The 26,716-nt window shown below is 38.8% G+C and overlaps 1 protein-coding gene across 6 annotated transcripts in view; it reads right to left on the bottom strand.

The window, feature by feature from the left end:
• Nucleotides 1-26,716, bottom strand: part of FAM168A (family with sequence similarity 168 member A) — a 202,420-nt gene that overhangs the window by 111,120 nt on the left and 64,584 nt on the right. Inside the window, exon 1 of one of the 6 annotated variants that reach the window (XM_019975035.2) lies at nucleotides 21,804-25,452. The exons of 4 other annotated variants lie outside the window; for them this stretch is intronic. In XM_019975035.2, coding sequence (XP_019830594.1) covers nucleotides 21,804-21,824 — 21 coding nt within the window. In that variant the 5' untranslated portion in view covers nucleotides 21,825-25,452. Of the gene's footprint in view, nucleotides 1-14,054; nucleotides 21,784-21,803; nucleotides 25,453-26,716 lie in introns of those variants that run through there. One more of the 6 variants, XM_019975032.2, reaches the window with a different exon arrangement.

Below are 26,716 nucleotides of genomic sequence, written 5' to 3' on the forward strand. Positions count from 1 at the left end.
TCTTCAACAAATGACACTGGAACAATTGGAGATCTACAAGCAAAACGAAACAAATCCAGACACAGATCTTACATCTTTCAAAAAATTACCTCAAAACCAACCATAGATTTTCATGTAAAATACAACTATAAAACTCCTAGAAGATAACATAGGCGTAAAAGACGCTTACTCCTTGGAAGGAAAGTTATGACCAACCTAGATAGCATATTCAAAAGCAGAGACATTACTTTGCCAACAAAGGTTCGTCTAGTCAAGGCTATGGTTTTTCCTGTGGTCATGTATGGATATGAGAGTTGGACTGTGAAGAAGGCTGAGCGCCGAAGAATTGATGCTTTTGAACTGTGGTGTTGGAGAAGACTCTGGAGAGTCCCTTGGACTGCAAGGAGATCCAACCAGTCCATTCTGAAGGAGATCAGCCCTGGGTTTTCTTTGGAAGGAATGATGCTAAATCTGAAACTCCAGTACTTTGGCCACCTCATGCGAAGAGTTGACTCATTGGAAAAGACTCTGATGCTGCGAGGGATTGGGTGCAAAAGGAGAAGGGGACGACAGAGGATGAGATGGCTGGATGCATCACTGACTCGATGGACATGAGTCTGAGTGAACTCCGGGAGTTGGTGATGGACAGGGAGGCCTGGCATGCTGCGATTCATGGGGTCGCAAAGAGTCGGACAGGACTGAGCGACTGATCTGATCTGAATCTTGGGTATGGGTATGCATATCAATAACCTCAGATATGCAGATGACACCACCCTTAAGGCAGAAAGTGAAGAGGAACTAAAAAGGCTCTTAATGAAGGTGAAAGAGGAGAGTGAAAAAGTTGGCTTAAAGCTCAACATTCAGAAAACGAAGAGCATGGCATCTGGTCCCATCACTTCATGGCAAATAGATGGGGAAACAGTGGAAACAGTGTCAGACTTTATTTTTTGGGCTCCAAAATCACTGCAGATGGCGACTGCAGCCATGAAATTAAAAGACGCTTACTTCTTGGAAGGAAAGTTATGACCAACCTAGATAGCATATTCAAAAGCAGAGACATTACTTTGCCAACAAAGGTTCGTCTAGTCAAGGCTATGGTTTTTCTTGTGGTCATGTATGGATGTGAGAGTTGGACTGTGAAGAAGGCTGAGTGCCGAAGAATTGATGCTTTTGAACTGTGGTTGTGGAGAAGACTCTTGAGAGTCCCTTGGACTGCAAGGAGATCCAACCAGTCCATTCTGAAGGAGATCAGCCCTGGGTGTTCTTTGGAAGGAATGATGCTAAAGCTGAAACTCCAGTACTTTGGCCACCTCATGTGAAGAGTTGACTCATTGGAAAAGACTCTGATGCTGGGAGGGATTGGGGGCAAAAGGAGAAGGGGACGACAGAGGATGAGATGGCTGGATGGCATCACTGACTCGATGGACATGAGTCTGAGTGAACTCCGGGAGTTGGTGATGGACAGAAGGCCTGGCGTGCTGCGATTCATGGGGTTGCAAAGAGTCGGACATGACTGAGCAACTGAACTGAACTGAACTAACTGCATCTTTAAATATAACACCAAAGACACAAACTGTGAAAGAAATAAGCTGGACTTGATTAAACACTTGTACTCTGCAAAACTCACATTCAAAATAATTAAAAGACAAACTATTGACTGTGAGAAAATATCTGCAAAATACACACCTGGTAAGGACTATTATCCAAAAACATACAAAGAATTCTTTTTTTTTTTTACAAAGAATTCTTAAAATTCAATAATAACAAAGCAAACAACCCAATTTTAAAAATAGACCAAAGACCTTAATAGACATGTGATCAAAGAAGATATACGGATGGAAAATAAACATATAAAAATATCAGGGAAATGCAAATTAAAACAATACAAGATGCTATTACACACCTATTAGAATGACCAAAATCTGGAATACTGACAACAACAAATGCTGGTGAGGATGTGAAGCAATAGGAACTCTTGTACAATGCTAGTGGGAACGCAAAATGGTACAGCGACTCTGGAAGACAGTCTGTCAGTTTCTTACAAAATTAAACATATTCTTAGCACATAAACCAGCAACCACACTCCTTGTTATTCATGTCCACACAAAAACTTGCACAAAGATGTTTATAATAGCTTTATTCATGATTGGTTAAACTTTGAGGCAACCAAGATGTCCTTCAGTAGGTGAAAGGATAAATAAACTGTAGTACGTCCAGACAATAGATTATCACTTAGAACTAAAAAAAAAAAAAAAAAAAAGCTATAAAGCCATGCAAATACATGGAGAAAACTTAAATGTATATTATTAAATATATAATCTTGAAAAACTACATATTGTATGATTACAACGATACTATACAACATTCTCAGAGAAGGCAATGGCACCCCACTCCAGTACTCTTGCCTGGAAAATCCCATGGACAGAGAAGCCTGGTAGGCTACAGTCCATGGGGTCGCTAAGAGTCAGACACGACTGAGCGACTTCACTTTCACTTTTCACTTTGAAGTGACTTAGCATACAACATTCTGGAAAAAGCAAAAATTATGAAGATGGATCTTAAAAAATTATATAAATGAACTTATTTACAAAACAGAAATAGATTCAAAGACCTAAAAAACAAACTTATTGATTACTAAAGGGGATGGGGGAGGAGAAGATAAATTAGGAGTTTGGGATTAATATATATACACTATATATAACATAGGTGAAAAAAACAAGGAGGTTTCTCTGGTGACTCAGTGGTAAAAAACCCACCTGCCAATGCAGGAGATGTGGGTTCAATCCCTTGGTCGGGAAGATCCCCTGGAGTCAGAAGAGTGAGTGACTATATTTTTTATACATTATTATAATATCTTACAGAATATTTCATTGCTTTAAAAATCTATTCATCCTACTCTCCCCTTCCCATTCCCACCAACCACTGATCTTTTTATTGTCTGAACAGTTAAAAAATTTTTTTTAAACTGAAGCATAGTCAATTTACAATGCTGTGGTAGTTTCAAGTGTAGAGCAAAATCATTCAGATATATATTATTTCAGATTTTTTTACAGGTTATTACAAGATATTAAGAATATTTCCCTGTGTGATACAGAAGGTCCTTGTTTTTTTGTTGTTGTTACTTAATAGCTAAGTCATGTCTGACTTGTGTGACCCCATGGACTATAGACCTCCGAGCTCCTCTGTCCATGGGATTTCCCAGCCAAGAATACTGGAGTGGGTAGCCATTCCCTTCTCCAGCGTATCTTTCTGACCCAGGGGTTGAACCTGAGACTCCTGCATTACAGGTGGATTCTTTACCATCTAAACCACCAGGTAAGCCCAATAATCATGTATTCAGTTCAGTTCAGTCGCTCGGTCGTGTCCGACTCTCTGTGACCCCATGAATTGCAGCACGCCAGGCCTCCCTGTCTATCACCAACTCCCAGAGTTTACCCAAACTCATGTCCATCGAGTCAGTGATGCCATCCAGCTATCTCATCCTCTGTCTTCCCCTTCTCCTCCTGCCCCCAATCCCTCCCAGCATCAGGGTCTTTTCCAATGAGTCAACTCTTCACATCAGGTGGCCAAAGTATTGGAGCTTCAGCTTCAGCATCAGTCCTTCCAATGAACAATAATGTATACATGGCATTATATATTTGTCTAAACCCATAGGATGTACAATGTCAAGAGTGAAGCCTGAGGAGAACTACGGACTTTGAGTAATCTTGATGTTTCAGTGTAAGCTCATTTGATGCACCATCCTGATGAACGATATTGATAATGGGTGAAACTACGCATGCACAAGTTAGGGGAGAGGTATATGGGAAATCTCTGTGTCTCCCTCTCAATTTTGTTGTAAACCTAAAACTGCCCTAAGAAAAGTCTTTAAAAAAAAAAAAAAAAGAGGCAGTGGAGTTTAGGGGACTGTCTGCTTTGAGGGCAGTAAGAAAAACTGTATGGCTCACTACTGTGTTCTCAGTGTCTAACAGAACGTCCAAGTTTTGGCACATTGTACTCAAAATACATTTATTGAAAGCCTGAATGAATGTAGAAACCACTTACATTTTCTGATAGGTTTTCTTTCTCTATCACTAGTAAGTGACAGAATCATGATCTGAACCTCTATGTCTCTATATTCCAGGGGTGTTTATCCAAGATATCAGAGTAGTATAAATGCCAATAATAGAGCGTCATCCATTTCTCAGAGGTGATAGTCAATACCCAGCTCAGAATAATGTATTGTGACAGGCTGTATTTTCCAAAGATTGCCACAGGCCATGAAGAGGTACAGATAGCCTAACTCTCCTCTCAGGGAATCTGAACTGGACTAGTCCAACCAATAGAAGGCACAGGAAGTAATGCTGTGTGACTTCCAAAGCTAAGCAAAAAATGGGCCCCCTAAATATAGTCAATCACGGGCCATTCAGTTTCTGTCTGGTTCTCTTAGATGTTCCCCCAAAAGAAGGGGCTCCTTCATTCATTCATTCAGGCTATCTACAAATATTTGTTACAAATTCCTATTGTGTGTCAGACCCGAGACATTGTGTTAGGCACTGAGAATCCAATAGTGAACCGCTCAGCCACTATCACTGTCCTCACATCGTTTATACTCCAGAGGAGGAAAAAGTCGAAAAGTAGGTGAGAAAAACTAATACATCCTATCATTACAATATGTAAGAGATGCTCATAAAGAAGCAAACAGAGATATTCTCAAGAATGACAAGTCAAGAAAGAATACTCTAAGGTGGGGACATTTAAATGAGTCATAACAGAGGAGTAGTTAGCCAGGTTGGAGGGAAGAACATGGAAACATTTCAGGGAAAGTAACAGCATGGGAAAAGGTACTGAGGCAGAAAAGAACTCAACATTCTTTTAAGAGAATACTGTGGACAGTATAGAATGAACAAAGTGGAGAGTCACAAAAAGACCAGACAAGAGAATTCTGAAGCAACACTGTTGGGTTACTCATAGATCAATGAGTGCAGCACATCAGTAGATTCACCTCTCAAAACTCTAATTTAAATATTATTTGAAGCTAGCTTTATGTAAGTTCAGATATAAAACAGAAGAACTCAAGCAATAAATGCTGATACTGATACTATATAACCAGTTCAGTTCAGTCACTCAGTCGTGTCTGACTCTTTGCAACCCCCATGAACTACAGCACGTCAGGCTTCCCTGTCCATCACCAACTTCTGGAGTTTATTCAAACTCATGTCCATCAAGTGATGGCATCCAACCATCTCACCCTCTGTCATCCCCTTCTACTCCTGCCTTCAATCGTTCCCAGGATCAGGGTCTTTTCCAATAAGTCAGTTCTTCACATCAGGTGGCCACAAAGTACTGGAGTTTCATATGACCAGAGGTAGTCACATAGAAAGCATGTTATTCAAAAACAGGAATGTTTCCAAGACAAAGAACCATATGGTTTGAAGGACTTCCTGTAATTAACCTCTTTAGAGTTTCAGGACACAGAGAGACAAAATTGACTTTCTCACTGTCTCATTAATGGTGCATTTCATAAATCATACCTGATTTGACCTAGGTTGGTTTTTTTTTTTAGCAGACATCTCAAAATGCTTCACTGAAACTACAATTCTTAAATGGGGAGGATGATCAAGCCTATCCCCAAAGGATGCCCCTGTCTAAAAAGAAATGGCTCCTTTATAGAATTCAGAACATGAAAGTGGCTCCCTACATATGCTACCCAAAGGCTTACTCTGCCCAAAGTCTTTGTCCTCTTATCATCTGTCAAGCCCACGAAAAAAAGAGTCGGGTTTACACATTATTTCATACTACTGTCAAACATCTATCCCTGCACCCAAAGACAACTGAAATAATCAGCTGAAAAAAAAACATTACTGGCAATTGTTGCTAGAAAACTACCTCGCAGGCCTGGGATCTCCCATCAAACACTACTTTACAGGTCTGAAAGCCTATCTCTAGTATTAGTTAAAACCAGCAAGTATCAAGTTCTAAATGAGCTGATAACTTTTTATTATGGTAGTTTTAGGAAATATATGTGCTATTATTTAAATAATAAGATTGATTTTAGAGTTATAATTTGAAGGAATTGATGGTTTTTCCTGCATGTGCAACCTAGCCTATGAATGTTGATTGTGTCTCTCAAGCAGGAGCCATAAAAGGAGTCCTTTGGCCCCCTCTCCAGGACAGTCTGAATAACAGCACTCTTTGACACCTATGGAACCCTCCATAGATTGCTCCTCAGGAAAAAGCTGAGACACTCCTACCTCTACACATCTTGTGATCAAGAGCACTTGGCCAGGCTGGGGGCCCCCCTCTTCCTTACCACTGAGCCCAGGGGGTGGCAGGTAATAAAAATGAAACTCTGCTCTTTGTTTTGCTCATATTTGGTCATGACATTTTGCTCTGGTGGCGATAACATCTTCACAGTTAGGAAATTAGTCTTCAACTGGATAAAACCACCACAGAGCAGCCTCATCAGTAAGCAAGCAAAGAAAACCAAAGGAGCTTGCGGCTAACGCTTGTGGACAAGAATGCTATAATGGTAATAACAGTGGGGAAGGGGGTAATCTAATATTTTAAGTTTACCACTAGGGCACTGGCTCATTCTAAAGCCTTCACTCTGAACTTGTATCTTATAGTTGGCACAGGCAGGCGAAGAATGATTCCCCAGCACTAGACAATGGGATTCTTCACTGAAGATAAAATTCTCATGCATGATGAGTGAGCAATAAATCATTTTCAGAAGTAACCCAAAGAACTATCATGGGCACAGGAAATCTGGGCATACTACAGTTCAGCAAAGATGTCAAAGAGGGAAGTTTCAAGGAAGCTGAAATTGTAGCTTAGAAAAGAAGGAATTCTACTTTGCTGAAGGAGAAACAAACAACTCCCTCCAAAACAAAAACCAAAATAGAGAGTAGCCAAGCAGTAGATTGCATTCAAGTTCTCTGATTCCTAAGCCTAAGCTGTAACTTCCCTCTCTCATGACAGGAGCATTTTGTAAGGGGCCAGCAACCAATTTTTAAACAAAACAAAACAAAACAAAAAAACAAAAAGTGGATCCATGTAATTCCTATAAAAGAGCCATCCCTAGTCCATCAAAAGAAATGAAAATGGACATGGCTGTCAAGTTGGCATTTCAAAAAAGCAGTTTTACGGTGATTTTTTACCCCAGTATCAGTCACTTAGAAACTGAGTCTTGAGGACTCTTGTGTTTGCTGTATCACATATTTCGCAGTATCCCAAAGGCAGAGAGTATAACAACCAATATAAAAACACTGAGAGGGCTCTGTTGGGAGCACAAGCTTTCACTCCTATAACATCAGCAAACATTCCAAGGCAGGGTGAGGCAGAAAGGTCACTGGTAAGAGTAGGGAGCCAGAGCTGAAGGCTCAGCTTCTCTAGTTATTCATTCTAAAACTTTGGGTCCGTTAAGTCTCTAGGCCTTATTTTTAAGTATGGTAATTGTTGATTTCAGTCATATAACAAAAAGCAGTAATCCACTACCTTACTGCGAATTTCTGCTTCTCAAAGGCAATCACTTTCAACTTTTAGCTCTTTTAGTATTTTTCTCCTTATTTCCAAAAATACACATATACTGGCTCTTTGGGGATCAATTTTACTCACTATTTATCATCTCTCTGTTATGAAGATTTGCTCTTTCATATCGTTATTGTCACTCCCATGACCACCCATACATACACATGTACACACACTTCCCATTCCACTAACATAGTCACATCACAATTTTTAGTTACATTAATATTTAGGATATGCCCAATCCATGGAATACTACTCAGCAACCAAAAAGAAATGAACCAGAGGACTTCCTGCAATGCAGGAAACCAGGTTCAATCCTTGGGTCAGGAGGATCCCCTGGAGAAGGGAATGGCAACTCACTCCAGTATTCTTGCCTGGAGAATTCCATGGACAGAGGAGCCTGGTGGGCTACTGTCCATGGAGTTGCAAAGAGTTGGACACGACTGAGTGACTTTCACTCAGAGAGCTTCCCTGGTAATTCAGTGGTTAAGAATCTGCCTTGCACTGCAAGGCACACCAGTTTGATCCCTGGTCCAGGAAGATTCCACATGCCTTGGAGCAACTAAGCCTGTGTGCCATAACTACTGAGCCTGAGTGCCACAGCCTCTGAAGCCTACATGACTAAAGCCTGTGCTCCACAACAACAGAAGCCGGGGCAATGAGAAGCCCACACACAACAACAAAGGGTAGCTCGTGCTCGCCACAACTAGAGAAAGCCTGAGTGCAGGAAGGAAGACCCGTCACAGCCAAAACATAAACTAAGTAAGTAACCTTTAAAAGAATAAAAAAGACTATTGATACATATAACCACTTGCATACTGTTTGATTCCACTTATGGATTTAATCTGGAAAAACAAAATTATACAAGTGTTAGATAAATGTGGTTTCCAGGAGTCAGAGAGGAGGGTAACAGGTGTTCTGTGACTATAAAGGAGTAGAGTGAGGAAAATTTTTGTAGTTATGGAATGCTGAACCATGACTGCAGTGATGATTACACAAATCTACACATGTGACTAAATGGCACTATATATACACATTGCACCAATGTCATTTTCCTGGTTTTGATACTATACTACAGTTGTAACAAGAGGTAACCATTGGAGGAAACTGGGTAAATGATATATGAGGCCTCTCTGTTTATCTTTGCAACTTCCTGTAAATCTATAATTATTTCAAATTAAAATGCTGTTCAAAATTAATATTCATAAATCAACTATACCCCAATAAAAAATTAATATTCAGAGTCTATTATTTTGGGGGGATTACAACTGATTCATTTAGAGAGACTACAATTCAACCTACAACAGGCTGATTTCAAATTTTAGCTATTATAAACAATATTTTTATGAAAATTTGTACAAAAGCCTTTATGTGGCTATGTTCAGTGCTGTGCTAAGTTGCCTCAGTCCTAGTCTTTGTGACCCTGTGGACGATAGCTCACCAGGCTCCTCTGTCCAAGGGATTCTCTGGGCAAGAATACTGGAGTGGGTTGCCATGCCCTCCTCCAGGGCATCTTCTCGACCCAGGGATTAAACCCAGGTCTCTTACATCTCCTACATTGGCAGGTGGGTTCTTTACCACTGGCACCACCTGGGAAGCCTTTTATGTGGTTGGCAGCTTTCATTTCTCTTGTTAATACTCCAAGGTGTGATTACCAAAGCTTTTAAATAAGTTTTGTTATCTGGAGGAACAAATATTCCAACACTTTCTTATTTTCTTCAAGAATACTCAGGGTCTATGTTACGATTTATAATGATTTTCACAGCTAAGCCACATAGTGTATTATGACTACACTGTCTTTCCTGAATAACTAGAATTCTGGTTTCCCTAGAATTAACAGTTGTTTCATTTTTAATTTGCTTGGTTTTAATGTCCTTTTCCCCAAGTCATCTCCAGGTTCTCCAAAACAACTTTATGATTCTTTTTAAAATGGTTGAACATGTTAGATAATTTACTGATGTGTTTGGTTTTTTCTTTAAAGGATCTCTTGGAGATCTCGAGCCTCTTGTTCAAATCTGATAGCTCTCTCTAGTCTTTAGGTCTCCTGCATAGTTGCAGTCCTTGAATACTCCTTAATCATTTTGGGACTTACATTCATTTTCTATGCTGGGTTCCCTTGTTCCCTTGTTTCCCTTCCTATTTCGTGCCTATCCTCATTATGCTATATCAAACTACCAAGTTCTCTGAGATAGCATCCATGGGAAATAAATCTTTTGAGATGTCAGAAAATGTCTCCAATTTCATATTTTATTGTTAGTTGTCAAAAATAAAATGCTAGGTTAGGTATAAAATGCTAGGTTAGAAATAATTTCTTCTCAGAATGTAAGGCAATTCCTCCACTTTCTTCTAGATTCCAATACTGCTTTTGAGAAATCCAATGCCTTTTTACATGACCTGTTCATTCTCTAGAAGCTTTTAAGATATTCTCACTCTACCCAGTGTTCTAAAATTTTATAATGATGTGTTTCTTTTTGAAAATTCATTGTACTGAGTGCTTGATGGGTTTTTTCCCAATATAAACATATGTGTACTTAAATTCTGGGAAAATGCTGTATTATTTCTTTGATGATTTCTTTCCCTTTATGACTCTACATCTTACTATCAGGAGATCCAGAGACCTAAAAGAGAAAAAACTAGAGGAACTGGACAGAATGAAATCATCAAAAATAATTACACCAATTTTCTTAAATTTAAATAACTTTTATATTTAAATAAATCTTAAAACTGATCCTCTTAGGATTATTATTTCTTCTCTTATTTTCTATGTGTTTTAAATTCTTTATTCTGATGTATCTTTTCTTTATTTTTCTTTATAATTCTTTATTTCTGATGTAACCAAAATAGCTTTCTTGTCTGATTATTCCTTTTTTTTTTAACAGGACCCTATTCTTATTTGACTGAGGCAGTATCTTCTCTGGTCTGAGTTTTTTCAAATTTTCTTTTGCTCCTTACATTGTCTCCTGTGCACTCTCTCCCCACCGCTCTCTTTTGGGGTTGGGGTGGGGGAGGTTCCTTTTCTGTTTGTTTTCATTTCTGTTATGTTAGAGACTTTTCTCAAACATCAGGAGATCTTTGCCTCTCTTATTCATATTTAGGAGGAAGGCACACAGAAATACACTGCATGGGCAGCGGGGCATGTTAACTTCTAGGCTTCAAAGTTAACAAGAGAAAATGTCAAGCCATTTTTTTTTTTTACTGCAGAGGTCTCCAAATGTCTGAGAGTCAATTTCTCAGCAAAAAATCCTCTAATCTCCCACCTGAGGAGAATAAACCTAACTACCTATGTGTGAGAGATAAGAACTAGATGGAGCCCTTCATATAATCCCTGTTTTTAGAATGTCACCTCTCGTTTACTCTCAGCTAAATCTGGTAATCCCAAATCCAGGGCCTCTCTGATTTTATTTCTCTGGAGGATAAACCTTCAATGTTCTGCTGAAATAGACAAAAAGACCTGATAGCTTAAATGTTCCTTACATACCTCTAAACTCCTGTTTTCGGCTCCATCTCTCATGCTAACATTCAAGGTGCCAAGAATCTCCAATACCAAGGACTTTCTAGGTTTCTGTATGACAAAGATGTCTTTATTCAGATTAATTTCCCTCTGTAGCTTCAGGTTTCTGCTTTCCCTAATCCACTAAATCATTTCTCATTTGTGCCTCTTTCCTATCTTCTCAGGGTCTTCCTAGTGAGCTCAGCTGGTAAAAAATCCTCCTGCAATGCCAGAGACCTGGGTTTGATCCCTGGGTTGGGAAGATTCCCTGGAGACGGGAACAGCCACCCACTGCAGTATTCTGGCCTGGAGAATTCCATGGCCTGTATAGTCCATGGGGTTGCAAAGAGTCGGACACAACTGAGCAACATTCTCTTTCACTTTTCACTTTCCCATCTTCTCTATTCTCTTAGTCTGTGTGAGTTAATACTAGTTTTATGCCATTTCAATGGAGTTTTGAAAAAAGAAAGAAGAAAGTTAAAAAGTATGAGTTCAATCCACCTTATTTTAATCATAAGCTCCATGATGTAGTTACTAAAAGGACAAAATACAAAATATGAAAGCTTTTGGAAAACTTATAAAGTAAAAGTTCAGTAGTAGTGTTAGTGGTAGCAGTAATATGCAATTTTTTTTCTTTTTTTAAATCTTTTGTTTGCTTTTCTTTTGGTATGCTATTTTTTTAAATAGCTATTCCAATATAAAGGATTTTTCTCTTTGGGTGCTCTAGGGAGGCACCAAGTTTCATAAAGAAAACATCAAAAATATTTGCAGCATATATCCCCAAAGCTTTGATATACAAAGAGCCTCCTATACCCTGCAAAATTGATAAAAGACAACCTAGTGGAAAATGTGCAATAAATGACACAAAATTCACAGAACAACTACAAATGGCCATGAAAAAATATTTACAGATGAAAATTAAAATAAGACATTTTTCTCTTACAGACAGGCAAAAACTGTAGAAAGTGATAATATCCACTGATAAGGTATGATAATATTCCCAGTGATTATAAAAACCTAAAAATAAAAGGGACTTCTTGCTAGTTCTAACCCTACCATTCACTCACTATATGACTCTGAACAACTCATGTCCCCTCTCTGGGCCTTAATTTTCTCATCAGTTTAAGAAAAAGAAAAAAAGATTTTTAAAAAACCCAAATCATTAGGAGTATCTGACTTGCTTATCTCACAGAGATGTAAAGAAAAAAGCAACACCGGCCTTGAAAGAACCTAGCAAACTTTACAGCTCAATATAATCCTGTAGCATTTATAAGAAGGAAAATCAGAGTATCCTCAAAATAAACTAAAAAAATATAAACTAAAACTAGCATTGCTGGGTAGCCATCCTAGGAAATAAACAACTACTTTTCCAAAGAACTACAGGAAGAGTTAAAAGGAAGAAATCTAGGTTCTGGTTTTACCATATGACTTAAACAAGTCCTCTAACATCTTTGTGTCAGCTTCTGAAGGTATCTAAGGATTCTATAATTCTGTGACCAAAAAGAGAAATGAAACCCTGTACTGAAACAGTTGGAATTTAAACTTGCCAGAGTCTCTTGCCTAAAGAGGCTGAGTAGATCACAGGCCAGCTTTGCAGAGATCTAGTTTATTGGTCCATAAACATTTTTTTTACTGGCCAGCCCTCCTTCTTGGCATATACCAAAGAAACAGCAAATAATAGCATGATCACATCTCCTTAAAGACCTTTGACAAACCCTCGATCTTATATACAAAACAGTAGACCCGGAAATACATGGCACTCGAAGTTGTGAACCATTAACTCAGCCTTTGTACCCCCACTTTCTCTACAGAGAGCAACTTGGAACAACAAAATCAGGACTATAGCATGGGAAGGAAACTCTCAGAGAGAACAACTCCATAGCTGTGTCTGCAAAAATGATGTTAGGAGAAAAAAAAACCAGCAGAGAAAGCAAGTGAAAAGGAAATAAGAGCTCCCTATGGAAAGAATTAATCAATGAATATTTATTAAGCCCTGACCCATCCCACATGAACTATGCTACCCTCAGGGATCTTTTCTCTCAGATCTCCTAAGAATAGTCATAGCCATTTACTTAGCACTTCCATTTACCTGCATTCCATTTATATTAGCTAGTTTCTTTATCAAACCAAATCTGTTACTGAGGAATTAATGCCTCCATTTCACAGAAAATTGAGGTTCACAGAAATTCACTTACCTAAAATGGTGGATCGCTATTGTTGTTGTCATTGTGTATTACTATTCTCATTTTAATGATGAGGAAACTGAGGCTCAGGGAGTATAAAGAACTATTAAGTTATTAAGTAGAAGAATAGGGTTTTGCCAGGTGGCTCTGTTTTTAAAGTGAAAGTGAAGTCACTCAGTCGTGCCCGACTCTTTGTGACCCCATGGATAGTAGACTGCACCAAGCTCCTCCGTCCATGGGATTTTCAAGGCAAGAGTACTGGAGTGGGTTGCCATTTCCTTCTCCAGGGAATCTTCCCAACCCAGGGATCAAACCCAGGTCTCTCACATTGTAGACAGACGCTTTACCGTCCGAGCCACATCCCCTTTCTTGTTTGATGTTAAACCACAAAAAGGAAAGTAAGATTTCAACTTTATTGAGTATGCAGTTAAAAATAAATGACATGTACAGACTCCTTCTTCAGTTCCTTCCAAAGAATAAATGTCATCATTTCTGAAAAGCAGTTAAGCAGCAGCCCTTACTGCCAAAAAAGTCAAAGGGGAATCCTAAGATCCCCTAGTCAACGGAAGTACCAAAAGACATCAAGGATAGGTAACATTGGTCCAAGGGCTTCTCATTGTCAAGATGAAATCACACTCCCATGTCAACCAATCTCAGTGGGCATCCCAATGGATAATCACAAAATAACCAGCAGAATAATTTGATAAGCAAATCCTGACATCACTGGCTTCTTCCAATGCTTTTAATGGAAAGCTTTTCTTGTAACAGTGTCTCTCCCAGGCTATGAGCAATACTTTGACCCTTCAAGCAGTGAGACTGGCATCAGGGTCCTCAGCTCTGCCTGACTGATGACCTGAGAAAGAACAACTGACTCTCAATCCTAAGTAACTTACCTAAAAGCTTTGTGTGTGCTGGTCCAGAAGCAAGAAACACACCAGTCTCACAAATTTTGCTTCCTCATAATAAATTGGTCTATCTACTTTTAGGTCTCAGAAAAGGGAAGAAACCTAGAAGAGCAAGAGAAAAGAAGCTTAATGTTTCAGGGAATGTGTCAGAACTCTTCTGTAAACTGCTAGTGTGGGATTAAAAAAAAAAAGAGGAAGAAGAATACTCTGCTGCCAGACAGCAACTGCTTCATAAACCAGGTGTCTGAAGCACAGGCTCAAACTGGTTTATATAAAAGGCCAATTACTAGCAAACTCTATGATTGTAGCCTTGCAAGGATTACTATTTTGTTCTGTTGTTACTTGTCCAGCCCCAAACAGCCAGAAACAGCAATCAGTTTCACAGATTTCTATTGCTATCTGCTAACAAAAACTCTGTGCTTGCTCTCATATGCTGGAGAAAAGAGAGAGTACTGTCCTGTTCAAGTTTTAGAACAGTCAAGCCTGGACTAGCTTTGCTACTTACTAGCTGTATAACTTTGGTCAAGACCCTCAGCATCAGTTTCTCTATCTGCAAATGAGATTTTTTGGTGGGGGGTGCTGTGCGGCATGTGGAATCTTAGTTCCCCAACCAGGGATTGAACTTGCAACCCCTGCAGCACAATCATGGAGTCTTAACCACTGGACCATATAACGACAATAAAGCTTAGTCTCCTTTTTCTTCTGAGGAATATACTTAAGTGCAAAGTACCTAACTTAGATTTCAGACTGTCACCCTTTAGAAAAGGGAATATGTTTAATTTCATTGTTGTTCAGTTTCTAAGTCGTGTCTGACTCTTTGCGATCCCATGGACTGCAGCACACCAGGCTTGCCTGTCCTTCACTATCTCCTGGAGTTTGCTCAAACGCAAGTCCATTGAGTCAGTGATGCCATCAAACCATCTCATCCTCTGTCACCCCTTCTCCTCCTGCCCTCAATCTTTCCCAGGATCAGGGTCTTTACCAATGAATCATATCTCTGCATCAGGTAGCCAAAGTATCAGAGCTTCAGCATCAGTCCTTTCCAATGAATATTCAGGGTTGATTTCCTTTAGGATTAACAGATTTGATCTCCTTGCTATCCAAGGAACTTTCAAGAGTTTAATTTTATAGAACATATGAATATTAAAAGAAGAATGTTTTTCCTGTCCTTACTCTAGTATCTAATGCAAATATGCACATGAAAGAACAGGACAATAGGACTCAATAAGATTTGGATGTCTAGCCCCAATCCTTTTCAAGACAGTAAGACTGAAGTCAACCAAGAGCAACACATAATTTTCCCTGTATTACAGAGACTTTCCTTCATTCAAACAGTATTTACTAAGCAACTCTTGGGTGCCAGGCCCCTTCTGGATTAATGCAGATACAGAGACAAATAGGACAACTTTCCAGCCACTACCAAGCTCATGATGCAATGAGGAAGACAAATATCAAAACAGATTATTAGAATATAGAAATCGTTAATTTTTGCCTTATAGCTCTAAACTGATTCTTCATTGTTCTATTCAGTGACAGTGCACTGGACTCTGCAGACTACCTTGCTCCTTTCCCAGCTGGTTCACATCAGATTCTGCCAATAGAAAGTACTGGAACAAGGCCACAAGGCTAAGAGAGAAAGAAGTGGCTTTTTCTAGTGTTTTCTAGTTCTAATGTTTTCCTATACGGCAGCAAGCAGATCAGCACACAGAGAGCCATGGCAGATTTCAAGACAGTGGCCCTCCAGGTTCTGAGGCAAGCAAGCGCCAGGCAATTTCTTCTCTACAGCAATAAGCAGCATGTTCCTATGACTGTATTCCATACACTCTCCTCAGAATCTTGGCCTTGTGGAGCTCTCTTTCCTTAAGCTTTTAAGTTCCTTCCTTGTTTGCTTTTCCCTCAGCCCTAAGGATGGTACTCTTAGTAGTTCACTACTTTTTACCTATTTAACAATTCTTTACATTAAATTTTACCCATTCAAATTGGTGGTGTGACTTCTATCATTTCAACCAGACCCTGACTGCTATAAGTAGGAGAAATGCTATGATACTGACCATGGAGTCCAGCCTCTACATTTTACAGATAAGAAAACTACAGTTTCAAAGATTGAAAGTAATCTGCTCAAGGTCACACAGTGGTAGAACTGAAACTAGAACTCCTGTATCCTGACTCTCAATAAATAATAAACATGTATCAGATACTTCTGTGTCCAGGCTCTATGTTGGCTGTTGAAAACACAAAAAGATGAACTATAACAAATCTTTGCTTTCAGATGGCCCACTGTCTGGTCAGGGAGACAGACACTAAAAAAAAAGAGCACTCTAGGGAGGGGTGACAAGCACTAAGACAAAAAGAAAAGAAATTACTAGATCTTCGAGGCTAGTAAAAGATGCGTCCTAGGTGGTTTCATTTTACCACACTTTACTCTCTAAGCTGAAGGATTCCGAGCTGAATGGAAAGTTAACTTGACAATAAATCTATAATCAAGGCTTAAGAAATGCAAGTAACCAGACAATAAACATCCATTCTGGGCACAATCAGAAATATCACTAATGGCAAATTCTTCTAGAAACAAATTAAGGATGAACATCTGTCAGTATGAAGTTAGAAGGGTACCACACTGGCTTTTAAAGGGCAACAGGATTCAGAGAAGTATCAGGTATCAGCCTGGAAAGACTTTTTAGAGGAGAGTGTAATTATACTACCTAAGCTCTGAAGAAAGGTGAGCGAGACTAGAGAGGAGATACAGACTGCTTCAGAGAACACTTGCATAGTAGGAAGGATACACCTATGGTGAGCAGATGCTGGCACAGCATGGTAGACAGAAAGGGGCCTTGAGAGCCCTAGACCAGAGAGAGGTCTGGTTTATGTTACTTTTTTGTTCTAGCTGAATCAAGTTGCCTGCTGTTCCCCTCAAAACAACAAGCTCTTTCATCTTTCTGGGATTTTGAACATACTGTACCCTCTGCCTACAGTGCTCTTCATTTCCTGTCTATCTAAAGATCTGACCTTCCTGAGAGATACAAATCAACTGTCTTCACAGTAAAGTTTTCTCCAGTCATTCCCTGTACCCTTGATCTGAGCCGAATAAATCATTCCCTGATGAGCACTTGTATATCTCTCAATTATAGCATTCTTACACATAATGTGTATTATTTGTGTATCCTTTCCCAATTAGAGTATGAAACTCCTAAGCAAAATATTTCCCAGGATTTATTATTGTTCTTAGTAAGCAGAAACTCAATAAAGGTACACAAAATTGTTCTACGAAGCTTGTCTACACAAGCTTAGCCTTCAAGCCCAAGAATGAATGGATCTTAGAGCCTTAACATTCCCTGATTCATGATGGATTCCTGGAGTTCAGAACATTTTGGCTGTACTAGAAACTCAGTTATTTCTACTTGAGAGCTTAAATATTTCCTTGTGCCAAACTGGCAATGCAACTGTATCTTTAGGGCTTCCACTACAGGAATTAAAGTTTGTTGCAAGTCCAAACACTACAGTTCTTTAACGTCCTTTACATAAATTAGAAAAATAGACCAAGAACTCCAATCAGCTGAACTCTTCCTAGGGAAGAAGACCTGGCTGTTTATTAACAGTTCAAACTACTGCTGTCTAATACCCATGTGGCTAGCATATTTTCTCTTTTGGCAGCCCATTCATATTGGGGGAGGAAGTATCTGTTGCAATCAGAGTAGGAATTAGAGTCAGAGGTACAGAATAAGACCAGCTCTGCCACTCTTTATTTTGCTAAGTGACCTTGGACAAGTCATTTAATCTCACTGAGCTTCAATTTCCCCAGGTGGGAAATTGGAAAAATATTACCTGTCCCACTGGGCTACCATAAGGATCAAATGAGGACTATTCCTTATTGCACTCAACTCTAATCTAATGATTAACCTTGTCTTTCTGGAACACACAGAAAACTAGGAAATAAGTTTAAAGAAAGCCTCTTTAGAACCAAAATAACTGCCTCTCATTCTTCACACTTTATTACTGATACCAGTAGAGTTCCTGGAGCCTCAATCTTCCTTTAAAAACATCTAATAAACTCATAATGCGGGAGCACCACAGTTGAAGGCAGGGTTACTATACTGAAAATAAGAGTGTTAAGTAAAGTGAACATTGAGGGCCTACCCGCCGCCTTTCTCCTCCACTCAGCTTCCAGATCAGCATTATAACCTCAAGGAAGGAGGCTAGAGGATCCTTCCAGAGAATCTAACCAGCGCTAGTGGAAAGACCTAATGACATTGCAGTTGTGCCACAAACAGCCCAGGCAGATAACCATTAGGATGAGGTCCAAAATCAGTAAACTCCACCCAGGTATTTAAAATTTCCAATTAGCTTTTTAATAACCCCTTTTAAAATATGAACAGTCAAGGACTGTCAGACATCTGGGGAAAACTCCAGCATGAAAAGCAGAATTCAGATCCTATTTATAGTGAAGAGATTTGAGGATTCAAATGAAAAGTTATTTGAAAGAAGCATAATAATTAGCTTATCTTGACCAAAGTTTGCCAGTGATTAAAAAATCAGATCAGACCAGATTGGACCCTGGTGGTCCAATGGTTAGGAAGCTGTGCTTCTACTGAAGGGGGCCTGGGTTTGAACCCTGGTTGGGGAACTAAAGATCCCACAAGCCATGTAGCACAGCCAAAAAAAGAAAAGATCAGGTGGACTTATGCCATCAAGCTGATTAATAAACAGCTCCTTCCAAACTTAATGGTTCATTTTACTGATGGCTAGTCATTTCATCAGGGACAAGAGGCATATAACAAAGTATTGATAAATTTGCTAAGTCTGGCAAGGTGTAATATTGTATCTGTGCTTTATTTTTCTAATTCTAAAGATATCAGTTGTTGAACAGATCTACATAAAGATGGTTTGAGGATCCCAATGAAGGCACTAAAATAAAGAAATCAATGGGTCATAAAAGCATTAAGAGACATCACTGATGCCTACTAATCACTGATGCTACATGTTGTTAGACTTCTGTATGTACAAAATTCTAGATGAACCTAGAGGAGGGAAGTCTCCCATCCCATGCACCTCACCTTCGAAAGTCAGGGAAGACTTCATGGAAAACCCAGTAGTTGAGAAGAGTTTTCAAGAAAGAGTAGAAATTGTCAAGTAAAACAGAAGAACAGGAAAGAGTACAACATAGCAGAAAGACTATCATGGATCAGAACACACATACGGGTGGGGGGTGGTTAAGAAGCTGTAAATAATGCAGTGTCAGTACCGCAAAAGTACGAGAAGTAGGAGGAGGCAGGGATCAGATCAAGGAAGACCTAGTAAGTGACAGAAGGAGTTCAGACTAATCTGAAGGCAACTGGGAGCCAATGAAGAGTTTTAAGAGCAAATTAAGATGACTAGATTTTAATTTTGGAAAATATCACCCTGATGATGATATAACAGATTTTAGGAGTGGAAAGGGAAAGGCTGGTGGCTGCAATCTTCCCAGCTACATACTGTTTCTAAAAGGCAGCTCTCCTGCTTACAAACCCAGGTTCCGCTCTCAGCTTACTGTGAAGCAGATTATTCTCTCTCTGATACCAGTAGATAACTAGAGACACTCTAATGATCCCCCTGAGGAAACTAGCCTACCAAGGCCTCCACCACTAGGTTCTTTCTTTTTCTCTCCTAAGGTCTTCTTTAAAGGCACAAAGACTGTGTTAGGTTACACAGTATCAGAGTATGTCTCTCAATCTGGTTTTAAGGAAGGTACGCATGAACCCCAAGCCCCTACCTCCCAATTCCCAATGATTATGGCAATTTTCTGCCACTTCTCAGAGCTATATTAAACTAACACACACATAAACTAACATGCACACATGAACACACAATCATTCATATACATGTCCGGTTTTTCCATGTACACTCTTCAGGAAAATGGGAGGAAAGACGGAAAGGAATATTTAACAAGCACCAACTTAATGCTTGATTCTTTCCTCATTTCTTTCATTTACTGTCTCAGTACTCACTACAACCTTGAACAAAGTAGATATTTATATTCTCATTTTTAGAGATGAAGAAACTATGGCTCAAAGAGAATAAATGACTTACCCAAGATCACAGAGCAGGTATAAGGCAAAGCTGAGGTTTGAAGCCACGTGTCTACGGGTTTACCAAGACTTTTCTATCGCCTCACTCTAGGTTTCTCTGTACCTTATTTATTCATTACTAAATCTCCACTTAACTCAGTCATTGAACTGCATTATACCAAGCTACTCACTGAACAGATCAATGATCTGGAAAAACAACCAAACAGAATAACCAAGTACAAATGGAAAACTTGGGCAACAGACACAGTTACCAGAAAGAAAAGTGGGAAGAAAAAAAGAAAACAAAAAAGAAAATCAGCAGCAGCAGCAACACTGAGTCCAACAAGCTCTTAGGAGCCCTAGCTGATACCAGCAAATACAGATATAGCCAAAACTCATGTTGACAAATTTCCATTTCTAAATTTTATCTCCTCCATGGCCAGCCCCAGCAGAGTGCCCAGTCAGGCACACATCACAAAATGAATTCCAATAACCAGATGCAATCTCTCCCTGAGGCATTCCCACTTTTACAGAACCACTAGAGAAAGCTTTTGTTCTCCATTTGAACAACTGTCTACAAGCCCTTGGTGGTAAAGGGAAATTGTATTTGAGAAGCAGATGGCTTGTCAAAGAGCCTAAAACCTAAGGTGAAAAGGAAGCAATTCACTAAAACCAAGCTTTCCAAAAGAGAAACCACATTCTCTAAGGTGACAAAGAGTGCTGAAACAGTTATATGACTTGCCCTCCAAACATGGCGTCCCCAAAGCACTTTGTAGCAGGGGCAGAAGCCAAGACTAGCTCTAGCTGCACTGGCCCGTAGATATTATCATATCTATGTGTTAGGTTCATACTAACACTGTAGATTTTTCTAAAAGCAAGAATCACTTGTTTGCAACAATAAGTGCTTGGTTATGGAGATTTCATTATAGAAGGATCTTGTTATGGAAAAAAGATTGTATCAATGAGATCCTCAATATAATAAGGAAAGAGAGAAGGAACTTCAAAGGTTAAACAAGATAATTTAAGTAAAGAGTCTAGAAATTGAGCTGGCACACAGTAGACGCTTAATCAGTGTTTGCTGGAGTGAACCGAAGAAGAGAAATTAGCATTCGTTTAGTATCTTCTGATTAATAAAAATGACCTAAACAGCTTTTGTATACTTTACCTCATTTAATCCATAAAACAATTCAGAACAAGTGTTAATTATCCTCATATATATATAATATATATATTATATTATATATATATAAGACATTCAAAAAAATTAAGCAACTTGCTTGGTCTTGGTCATTTAGTTATTAAGGGACAAAAACTTGGGATTTGTTCATGGTATCAGAAAGTTACAAACTGAGCAAAAATAAGTAAATAATGCCATTCATATTTGTTTTAAAGTTTTTCACTGCACAATAAAACAACTGGAGGTAAACAGTGGACTCAGAATTGGAATGACTGAGTGTTGGTCTTAACTGTGCCAAACTGCTATGCAGTTTAAGTCTCTTCCCCTTTCTGGATTTTAATTTTCTCACCTAACTTAACAGTGGTACAACATTTAATTTAAAGATGAGTTAAATTATCTTGAAATTCCAGAAATATCATATATACAATCGAGACTCTTTACTGGACAAGAAATTTTCCCTTATTGCCCAGTGTTCACTCTGCTCTTCCTCTGGCTATGTGTTCAGGACTAACAGCTTACCTCCATCTGTCCATCAGCCATTTGTAAGCCAGAAGCATCCTTTATGCACAGCTTACCACCTGTGCTGGATGCTTCATTATGTGTAAAGCTGATACCATACTTTGCTGGAAGCCTGGTGCACAAATGTTACCTGTAGATGAATAAATCATTCCAGTTGTGTTGGGTTGCAACTGTAAGGGCAGCAGCTGTGGATCTGAAAACAGATGGTCTTACAAGGATGGAGGACTTGGCTCCTATCTGATTCTCCTAAGGCAAGCAGGTTTGGGTCAGCAGGAAGCCTGGCTGGGAAGTGCTGGAGTAGAGCTAGCATTCGGTAATGAGGAAAGATGACAGAAATGCACACGCAGTTTCTTTTCATAATAAATGAATATATTAATTTGAATATATCTGTAATTACCAGAATCCCAATCCCTTATTTTTATACCTATTCATCAACTTCTAAATCATTTTCTTTTCAGTCCAACTCTCTTCCTTGATTTTTCAATACAAAGGTGAGTTCAGGGAGAATGACTAGCAGAGCCCAGGCACAGGAATAGAACTTTAAGATCTGCTGACTAAACCACTTGAAAAAAAAAACAGAAAAACAAACTGAACTTACCAGATGACAGTAAAATAAGTTTCTATGACACAGCTGACATAATAGAAGACATGCGGTAAATATGTATTTAACAAGGTAATGTGCCAGACAACATTCCAGGTATTGTACATACATTCTCTCATTTAATTCTCAATAGGCTTTATTTTCACCCCACTCCAGTACTCTTGCCTGGAAAATCCCATGGACAGAGGAGCCTGGTATGCTGCAGCCCATGGGGTTGCTAAGAGTCAGACACGACTGAGCGACTTCACTTTCACTTTTCACTTTCATGCATTGGAGAAGGAAATGGCAACCCGCTCCAGTGTTCTTGCCTGGAGAATCCCAGGGACAGGGGAGCCTGGTGGGCTGCCGTCTATGGAGTCACACAGAGTCGGACATGACTGAAGAGACTTAGCAGCAGCAGCAGGCTTTATTTTATTACCTCCATTTTGTAAATAAGGAAATTAAAACTCAGAAAAGTCAAGGATTCTGCCTAATCACACAGTAAATTAAGTGACAGGAATCAGAAATGACTCACCAGGGCTAAATGATTTCAAAGCTCTAAGCATTTTGTTTGTCAACCTCTTGTCCAATGAATAACAACCTTCTTGCTGCTCCTCAAACACATCTAGTTCACTCCTACCTGTGGACCTTTATGCCTGCTATTCCCTCTGTCTTCCTATTTTCTCATTGTTTTCTACTTTAGATCATTCAGGGCTCTGCTCAAATGCCATCTCTTCAGAGAAGCTTTTCTTGATCATCCCCCCAACATATACTGTTCCCTTACTTTGCTTTATTTTTATTATGGCATTAACATTATATTATTTATTAGCTTATTTATCTGTTTACTGTCAGTCTCCTCCACTAGAATGAAAGGTCTTTGAAGACAAAGACATTTTCTTGGTCACAACTGTATCCCCTGTGCTTAGAACAGTAACTAGTACATTGCAGGTGTTCAGCAAATATTCAATCAATCAATCAATGAATTCTATGTGATCAAAATCACAGAGCTCTAGAATGGCAGTGTAAAAAAAGTACTTGTTACATATTATAAGGAGCACAGGCTTTGTGATCAGGCAGATCTGGGTTCTATCTTCTAACTGACTAAGACTGTGTGAATTTGGACAAGTCTCTAAACTTCTTTAACCTTCTCATCTGTAAAAATAAGTCCCATAGATCTATTATGATGATTAAATGCAATAAACACATGAAAGTGCTTTGTACAAACTATATAATGTGTTATATAAATATATGATGAGATATTATTACAATGAGAAAAAGTTTAGAGACAATCTTGTCAAGCCTTTCACTTTAAAGATCACCCTAAGGCCCCCAAAACTGTCCCTAGAACTAAACAATACTTAGACTCTAGGTTCCCAGGCAACCAAGCTGGGACACCTGCCATTATCCCTACAAATCACTTGACCTCTGCTACTTCACTTTTTCTTGATTCTTCTTGCACCTCACTGGCTACTCCTTTGATCTTCTCAAACACCACCGTCCCACCAATGTCAGCACGTCCAGGGCTCAGATGTCAGATTTCTTTTCTGCTCTCTCTATACACATTTCTTGGATGATAACATCTACTCAATGGCTTTACATATACTGATTTCCATTTCTGACCTGAATTTTCCTGAATTCCAGACTTGCATATTCAACCACCTATTCAACCTCTCCTTTTGTCTGTCTTACAACCATCTGAAATGTAACATGTCTAACACCAAATACTTGACCCTTCCTTACAAACCTGCACCTGCCAGTCTTTCCCATCTCTGTAAATAGCAACTCTAATCTTACAGTTGCTTAATGCAAAAACCTTCCATTGACTACTTTCTTAACTCAGTGAGGAATATTCTTTCCCTCCTTGCTGTTCATTTACAAACCAAGCATAACCCCACCCCAAGGATTTAGTGTTTATAATTTTCTCTGCCTAAAGCATTCTTCTCTCAAATTATCAATATGATGAGTTTCTTTATTTCATAAGATATCTGCTCAAATTTCACTTCACCAAAAAGGTCTGGGTCAACCAGTCATATCTTAACTATTAATAGATCCCTCCCAGGAATTCCCTAGCAGTCCAATGGTAAGGACTTGGCGCTCTCGCTGCCAGAGACCTGGGTTCAATCCCTGGTTGGGGAACTAAGATCCCACAAGCCATGCAGCATGGCCAAAAAGAAAATAAATAAATAAAATAGATCCCTTCCTTTCAATAACTCCCTTTCCCCATATATTGCCTAATTTTTCACATCTCTGCCCACTAGATTGCCAATGAAATCAGGGACTTTATTCACTGCTATATCCCCAATGCCAAGATCAAATTGTATGTGCTCTATAACCCATAACATTAACAATTTAACCATTATTTTTTATTAATATCTTATGTCCTCAATCTAGCCTTCCCCTAAACAGACTAAACATTATTTTCAAATGAAAATCTCTATTCTAGATATCCTGAGAACTTTCAATTTAGTTAGTGATAATGTAGAAGTAACTAAAAAAGGAGAGATTGATAAAATGAAGCCCTATTTTTCTTCCTTTGGGTTTCTCTTATAATCAGCTAACAAATCAGCAAGTATTAATAGGCACATCTTTGGGTTCAGACCGTCACCTTATTAAAGAGGGATATAACCTAGCTACATAGTAAAACACAGAGAGATACGTAATAATAGTAATAAGATGGGCAATAAACACATGAAAAGATAGCATCATTAGCCATCAAGGAAATACAAATCAAATCGCGAGATACCACTCAGTTCACATTCACTAGTATGACTAAAATAAAAAAGACAAGTGGTGGAGAGAATGTGGAGAAAGTGAAACCCTCATATGCTGGGGGAATAAAATGGTACAACCACTTGAGAAAACAGTTTGGAGTTCCCCGAAGGGTTAAACATAAACTTATAATATGATCCAGCAATTCCACCCCTAGAATTCCTCTACTCTAAGGAAAATGAAAACATATAACATATATCCACACAAAAATTTCAGGTACAAATGTTCACAGCAGCATTATTCACAACAGCTGAAAAGCATTAGCTGATGAATAGACAAATAAACTGATCAATTTATTAATTTAAATTTATTTATATTTATATATTTATAAATATTTATATATTAATTTTTATTAATTTATTGATTTAATTTAACATTAACTGATGAATAGATAAATATCCATATACTGGAATACTCTGCAATAAAAAGGAATGAAGTATTGATACATGATACAACATGGATGAACCGTGAAAACATTACAATGCTTAAATGAATGAAGTCTGGTCATAAAAAGCCAAATATTTTATGATAACATTTATATGGAATATCCAGACTAGGCAAGCCTACTGTAGAAGACCGATTAGTGTTTGCCTAGGGCTGTGGAGATGGGAGAAGCGTGGGGTGACTGCTAAAGGGTATATGTTTCTCTGTGGGATAATGAAAATGTTCCAAAACTGACCGTGATGATGGCCGCACAGTTTCATGAATAAAAAGGCACTGAGCTGTATGTTTCAAATGGGTGAACTGTATGGCATGTGGATTATAGCTCAATAAAGCTGTTACTAAAAAACTTTAAGAATGTAATCTGGGGGTTGTTTCAGGTTCCATTTATCAACATTCTTACTATTTACAATCAAATGAACATTTATTGAAAGCCAGTTAACTCCTTCTTTACTCAACATACCAAAAAGCCCGTGAGACAGGAGTTGTCACCTCACCCATTTTGCAGTTCATAAAAGTTAAATGAATTAAGATCTAATACTTTGGCCACCTGATGTGAAAAGCCGACTCACTGGAAAAGACCCTGATGCTGGGAAAGATAGAAGGCAGGAAAAGGGGATGATAGAGGATGAGATGGTTGGATGGCATCACCAACTCAAAGGACATGAATCTGAGCAAGCTCCAGGAGTTGGTGAAGAACAGAAAAGCCTGGCGTGCTGCAGCAATGAGGTCACAAAGAGTCAGGCATAACTAAACAACTGAACAACAATAACAAGATCTAGAGAGAGAATTATCAACAACCTGAGATATGCAGATAATACCACTTTAATGGCAGAACGTGAAGAGGAACTAAAAAGCCTCTTGATGAAGGTGAAAGAGGAGGGTGAAAAAGCTGGCTTAAAATTCAACATTCAGAAAATGAAGATCATGGCATCTGCTCCTATCACTTCATGCCAAATAGATGAGGAAAATGTGGAAACACTGTCAAATTTCATTTTCTTGGGCTCCAAAATTACTGTGGATGGTGACTAGAGCCACTAAAAGACGCTTGCTCCTTGGAAGAAGGGCTATGACCAACCTAGACAGCATATTAAAAAACAGAAACATCACTTTGCTGACAAAG

This window comes from Bos indicus, chromosome 15 (genome assembly GCF_029378745.1).
Source record: "Bos indicus isolate NIAB-ARS_2022 breed Sahiwal x Tharparkar chromosome 15, NIAB-ARS_B.indTharparkar_mat_pri_1.0, whole genome shotgun sequence".
Classification (NCBI taxonomy): Eukaryota; Metazoa; Chordata; class Mammalia; order Artiodactyla; family Bovidae; genus Bos; species Bos indicus.